At 46.8% G+C, this 6687-nt stretch overlaps 1 protein-coding gene across 1 annotated transcript; it reads left to right on the forward strand.

Annotated features, from left to right (window-relative positions):
* The first annotated feature begins 2165 nt into the window (after positions 1-2165).
* LOC123156436 (cytochrome P450 72A15) lies at positions 2166-5338 on the forward strand. The gene is made up of 5 exons (XM_044574567.1): positions 2166-2537; positions 3098-3318; positions 3447-3691; positions 4084-4462; positions 4547-5338. Exons 1-5 carry the CDS (start codon positions 2222-2224, stop codon positions 4970-4972), a joined length of 1587 nt encoding a protein of 528 aa, XP_044430502.1. The 5' UTR covers positions 2166-2221; the 3' UTR covers positions 4973-5338.
* The last annotated feature ends 1349 nt before the right edge of the window (positions 5339-6687 follow it).

Genomic DNA, 6687 nt, shown 5'->3' on the forward strand with positions numbered 1-6687 from the left:
GTGTGAGGCAAATAATGTCAATATATGCAGATGATGTGGTACTTTTCCTGAGGCCGAGGCATGTGGAGTTGGCAGCCCGTATAATAATCTTTGAAATGTTTGGTGAAGCTTCAGGATTACACATCAACATGGGCAAATCAGCTGCTCTGCCGATCAGATGTGATGAGCAGACCGTAGCTTGGGTAAGTCAAGAATTGGGATGCCCGGTGGCATCGTTCCCGATCAAGTACCTCGGACTTCCACTCTCACTAAGGAAGCCGACGGCATGACAATTACAATACTTGGTGGAAAATTTGGCAAACAGTTTACCAAAGTGGAGGGCAGCGCTAATGCCAAAGAGCGGGAGGTTGACACTTGTTCAGTCGGTACTGGATGCTATGCCAATACATGCGATGATGGCGCTGGACCTACCAACGAAGACAATTGCGGCAATGAACAAAGTGTGTAGGGGTTTCCTATGGTGCAAAAGGGCCGAGACAAATGGAGGCAATCGTGCGGTAGCCCGGGAGTCAGTGTGTGCACCGAAATGGGCAGGAGGACTAGGCATTCCTAACCTCCACTGGCTGAATGTGGCCATGCAAGCGAGGTGGCCATGGTTAAAACGAGTTGATGCTTCCAGACCATGGAGTGAATTCTCTATCAAAGTGCCAAAGGAGTCTATGCAGCTCTTCCGGGCTGCAACTAGAGCCGATGCTAGAGACAAAAGGACAACCTTGTTTCGGGAGGACATGTGGTTAGATGGCATGAGGGTGCAAGAGTTGGCACCGGACTTGTATAATAGGATCCCGGCAAGGATCAGACGACGGGCCATGGTTGGTCAGGTTGCAGTAAGTGGCGAATGAGCACAGGCAGTTGGACCGGACCTTGATGAGAATATGCTACGACAGTTCTTGGAGTTGTGGAGTAGGGTGGCTGCATGGGTGCCCATAGAGGGGGAGCAGGACGAGGTGCGTTGGTCCTGGGATACGCATGGCCAATTCACCGTGAGATCGGCGTATGCAAGCAGATTCTGGGGACGTGAGGAGGTTCCAACATCGAAGCTGGCATGGAAATCGAGGGCGCCGTTGGAATGCCGCTCCTTTGCGTAGTTGGCCTTAAAGAATCGGTGTTGGACCTCGGACAGGCTAGCCAGGAGGGGTCTACCGCACCAAGACGCATGCCCTTTTTGTGATCAGGAAGAGGAATCAATAAACCACATATTGCGCATGTGCGTGTTCGCCAAGACGGCATGGATGGTAGTTGGAGAGGCACCTGGCAAGGAGGACTGGCTGCCGAATCAGGAGGACACACTTGCAGACTGGCTATGTACTAGATGTGTGGGCAATACTACGTGCACTAAGGACTTGCGTGCGGTGTTGCTACTAGTCATGTGGGAGCTATGGAAGCATCGTAATGCCATTGTCTTTGACGGTGATTCCCCGTCGATTGTGAGACTCATCAACAAGGTGAAGACGGAGGCCAAAGTGTGAGCTACGGCCGGGCTAATCAAGACGGATTTGAAGGTTTTCTTAGGTAGATTGCATAGGCGGGCTACGAGGGAGGAGTAGGGTAGCGGTGTCCTGGGTGGAGTGGGTGCTCGCTAAAAGCCGCATGAACATGTAAATGTAACTTGTAGTGGAGGCCTTCTTTGCCTTTCTTCTTTAATACTCCCTCCGTTTCAAAATAGATGACTCAATTTTATACTAAAATTAGTATAAAGTTGAGTCATCTATTTTAAAACGGAGGGAGTATATGATGTGCACACTCGTGCATATTCGAGAAAAAAAGATGTGGCTTGCAGCAGGCGCCGCGTTTCTTCCCTACCCGGCGCACAAGGTGCCAACCGGAGGAGCCGCGATCAGGAGCGCAGGACAAACAAGCCTGACGGAAGTGCTTCGATCACCGCCACTGAGAGCTTGCAGGCCAAGGCGAGGTTCCCTTGGCCCGGGGCTTCCCGTGACGTAACGCCTGACGCGCATGAACGAGACAGGCCGGATTATTGTACTAGATTTGATCGACTGACGAGTGTGCGACCATACTGTCACTGCTAGCTCAGCGCTTCAATGCGTGAGATCCAAGTAGCATACGCCTCTGGATTCTAGAAGGATAATAATCAACTACAGCTACAGCGACAGCATAGTAGTACGTGTCACGCCAGCCGACATGTATTTAACCCCTGCCACCACAGCCCACACATGTACGAGCGGCCGTGCTTCTCCTGGCTTTCCTCTCCTAGCTAGCGATGGCGACCGAGGGCCTCCGGATGCTGCTGGCGGACGCCTCTCGCTCTCCGTGGGGCGTCGCCGGCGCCGCGGCGGCCGTGGCGCTGCTGTGGTTCGCCGCCTGGGTCCTGGAGTGGGCGTGGTGGACGCCGCGGCGGCTGGGCCGGGCTCTCCGGGCCCAGGGAATCAGGGGCACCCGGTACCGCCTCTTCACCGGCGACATACCGGAGAACGCCCGGTGCAACGCTGTGGCCCGGTCGCGGCCCATGCCGCTCGGCTCCCACGACATCACCCCCCGCGTGCTGCCCATGTTCTCCAACGCCATCAAGGAGCACGGTAAGCTTTTCAGTCCTGAAATCCTGAAGTTCTTCATTTTTGTGACGTCAGGACGAGTAGTGCTTGCGCTTTGAGCCAGCTGCCTGCATCACTTTGCGTCCGAGCATGTGTTTGTTTGGAGATTAACTAAACTGGGTGCACACTGCACACTAACAGTTGTCGGAACTTCTTTTCAGACGCTTTGAACTCTCCTCATAGAAAACCATGTGCTCAAAGCCAAGCCATTGCTGTAGTCAGTTAACATGGGACCCAAATGTCATAATTCTGCTTATAATTGACTAATCAAAGCAATGCTTTTCTTTTATTACCGATCAGTCCTAGAGTTTTGGTACCACAGCCCCAAAAGTAGTGTATTTGTGCAGTTTCTCTTTTTTTTTTGTTCTTCCGGGATCTGCTCTGAACCTCTGATACACAGCATATGTGTAGGATATTTGTGGGGATGTATCTCGCTACACAGGAGCTACTAACAAACTACATCATGCACTTCAGTTGTCATATCACAAAATATCTTTCTCGCAAAAAATAAAAAAAAATAACGGAATATCTATTTACGAATGCAGGGAAAGTGTCCTTCACTTGGTTTGGCCCAACGCCAAGGGTGATGATTCCAGACCCAGAATTAGTGAGAGAAATTCTGTCCAACAAGTTTGGGCACTTCGGGAAACAGAGGAGCACCCGTATTGGGAAGCTGCTAGCCAACGGGCTTGCAAATCATGAAGGAGAGAAATGGGCAAAGCACCGAAGAATCCTCAATCCTGCATTTCACCATGAGAAGATAAAGGTACCCGTTCAGTGAGAATTTCTAGTGGCTTCCATTATTTTCTCACTTTGAGTCGCAACATGCATGGGTCAAAAAAATAAATGCAGGATAATGCACACTTTTCATATGCTGATATGTTTCGTTTGCAGAGGATGCTGCCAGTTTTTTCTGCCTGCTGTGAAGAGATGATTACAAGATGGGGGAATTCGATGTCCGCTGACGGATCATGTGAGATTGACTTCTGTCCTGAGTTCCAGAATCTTACCGGAGATGTCATCTCGAGAACAGCATTTGGTAGCAATTTTCAGGAGGGGATGAAAATATTCCAGCTGCAAGGGGAGTTAGGTGAACGGCTGATACAGGCATTTCAGACACTTTTTATCCCAGGCTATTGGTAAGTTCTTTTCTTTCACAAAAACAAAAAATCCTTCGACTTGCAGACATGAGTACTTACAAACTTTCCATCACAAGCTCATAACGTTTCTAGCAAATGGAGTAGTGCACTGCATATATGGTCTGTGGCATTTGACGAAAAATAGGTATTTTAGGCACATGCAGTTTAACTCCCCTTAGAGGCGCTCAAGTGAAATTTGAAAGGAAACTACTAGACTTTTTTTCATAAAGTGAAGAGTTCATTAAAAAAATGGCTGATCAAAGGAACATTTTGTCTTTCGATGGTAAAGATAAATAGTACTCCATCTGTAAACTAATATAAGACCTTTTAGATACAGAGGGAGTAGCAATCAAGATTTTCTTTCAAATGCTGACATGTCAGAACATTTTCAGGTTCTTCCCAACAAAGAACAACAGAAGGATGAGAGCAATTGATCGTGAGATCCGCATGATTCTGCGAGGCATTATTGGGAAAAAGGAAAGAGCTATTAAAAATGGTGAAGCTAGCAGCGATGACTTGCTAGGATTGCTGTTGGAGTCAAATATGCAACAATCAAATGGGAAGGCAAATCTAGGACTGAGTATTGAAGATATAATTCAGGAATGCAAGCTATTTTACTTTGCAGGTATGGAGACAACATCGGTCTTGCTCACATGGACACTAATTGTGCTAAGCATGCACCCAGAGTGGCAAGAGCAGGCAAGAGAGGAAGTGTTGCATCACTTTGGAAGAACCACACCTGATTTTGAGAACTTGGGTCGCCTGAAGATTGTAAGTGCGAAATTGATGATAATGTGATGTTTTAAGTCTAGAATGGTTGGAGTAATGTTCTTGATATTGTGTATTATTTTGCAGGTAACAATGATTTTTTATGAGGTTCTTAGGTTGTACCCCCCAATAACCTTCCTCACGAGAAGAACTTACAAGGCAATGGAGCTTGGCGGCATCAAATATCCGGCAGGCGTGAACCTTATGTTGCCAATTCTCTTTATCCACCATGACCCTGATATTTGGGGAAAAGATGCAAGGGAATTCAATCCACAGAGGTTTGCTGATGGCATCTCAAATGCAGCGAAGCATCCGGCGGCATTCTTTCCTTTTGGAGGGGGTCCTCGGATATGCATCGGCCAGAACTTTGCGTTGCTGGAAGCAAAGATGGCTCTGAGCATCATCCTCCAGCGCTTCTCCTTCGAGCTCTCGCCGTCCTACGTCCATGCACCGTACACCGTGATAACCCTGCAGCCGCAGCATGGTGCTCAAATTAGGCTGAAGAAGATATGAGCATGCTTTCTCGTGGGGCAGTGAATCTACTTACTTGTTGTGTATAGGTGAAAGTTTTGGCTTTTGGTTGAATAAACATAGCAACTACTCCCTCCGTTCCAAAATAGATGACTCAACTTTATACTAACTTTAGTATAAAGTTGAGTCATCTATTTTGGAACGGAGGGAGTAGTTTTCATGTTGTAGTCGCAAAAAAGAAAAGCAGGTTTCATGTTTTGTATGCTTTTTTGAAGTAACTGAGTGAATGGAAATAGTAGTTCCAGCTGAACTGCTCGTTTGCTTCAGTTCATAATAGTACGGCTAGTGTGTAACTTCCTTTCAGTGAAACTCCTTTCATGATGCTCGCAAAAATAACTCCTTTCATCAGGGTCAGGCTGCAGAAAAGAGAACACTGAAAAGTCTTTCTTACACTGGCGTTGTTTACCAGAAATTATCTGCGTCATAACTGTGCTCGATCGATACTCGGCATGAATCAAAGGGAGAAAAACAAACCCGAGGATAGTTGTTCCATTTATGCACTAAAGAAGACTTAGAATACAGATAAAGCTCAAGAATGCCCTTCATAGATCGAACCCGAAGCTTAAAAAAACCAACTGGACTAAAAAGAATGATATCCCACTATACAAAGACTGCAGGTATGCCTTTTGTCTATCAAGTTGACAAACTGCTAGTATTCGTGAAAAAAAGGGAATTTGCTCCTCTACCGTTCTGAAAAAGATCAATTTCTCTTATCTGAGGCACACAAACCAAATACTTACATATGTAAACTGGGAAATTATAGGTTAATTTGCGAAAACTTTGATGTACTTCCATGCAACAGGAGCAGCAGCTAAAATTTACATATTACAGTTTTTTTTCTAAGGGGCCAAGGATTACAATTTTTTCACGGGTATGAACCCTACACAAACAATTGGACATTCATGCACCCTTGTTCTAGCATTTGCGCAAAACAGACTTACACGCTGGTTTAGCTGACTGGTATGCAATTGAGTTTAAATGCAAAAAGTCACCACAATAACGGTGTCATTATCATAAAATCACCCCTTCACAATCTTTCGCAAACATCACCGTATGCAAAGACCGACACTGGCAAACAATACTGATGATAAATGCTAATTGCTTGGATGATGTCATTAATTGTTCGAGCCCGTCCGTCGGACTGAGTTGGCAAAAAAAAGTGCCACGAGGGCACCTGTTGAGTGTGCCGAGGAGCTGTGCCAGTCCGCCGTGGGCATGGCGCTACCGGCCAGGGTTTGCACGGAAGCCACCTAGGACCGACGCCACGATGGCCCAGTGCCTGAACGCGAGCCCTCCCATCTGCTCCCTTCACCTCGACACCTCCGCCTCCCTATCCGACGCACTGCACCGCCCAGACGATGAATCGGTCAGCTGAAGTTCCTCCGCGCTTGGCGGCCCAACTCCCCTTTGGTTATCTGTTTTTTTTTAAACGCAAAAAATTGTGCCCGTAGAGTGAAATGAATCGGTGACCTCCTGCTTCGAGGGACAATGCACTAATCAATAATGCTAAACACACTGGCAAACATAGAAATGAATCGGTAGCATTACTCATGCACTAACCACACAGCCACTTAGCCCGACCTAATTAGTTGTAGCTTTTTCCAAATTTTCTTCTTTCCTTTTTCAGTCTTTCCTTTTTTCCTTTTTCCTTTTCTGTTTTTTCTTCCTTATCCGATGAAAATAATTTGATTTTCTGA

Source organism: Triticum aestivum, chromosome 7B (genome assembly GCF_018294505.1).
Source record: "Triticum aestivum cultivar Chinese Spring chromosome 7B, IWGSC CS RefSeq v2.1, whole genome shotgun sequence".
In the NCBI taxonomy this organism is placed as follows: domain Eukaryota; kingdom Viridiplantae; phylum Streptophyta; class Magnoliopsida; order Poales; family Poaceae; genus Triticum; species Triticum aestivum.

Excerpts from the sequence above, each read along its gene's own strand:
- LOC123156436 (XM_044574567.1), top strand. The coding sequence starts at position 2,222 with ATGGCGACCGAGGGCCTCCGGATGCTGCTGGCGGACGCCTCTCGCTCT. Across the intron at positions 2,538-3,097 it reads CAACGCCATCAAGGAGCACG|GGAAAGTGTCCTTCACTTGG; the intron begins GTAAGCTTTTCA and ends TTACGAATGCAG. Across the intron at positions 4,463-4,546 it reads ACTTGGGTCGCCTGAAGATT|GTAACAATGATTTTTTATGA; the intron begins GTAAGTGCGAAA and ends ATTATTTTGCAG.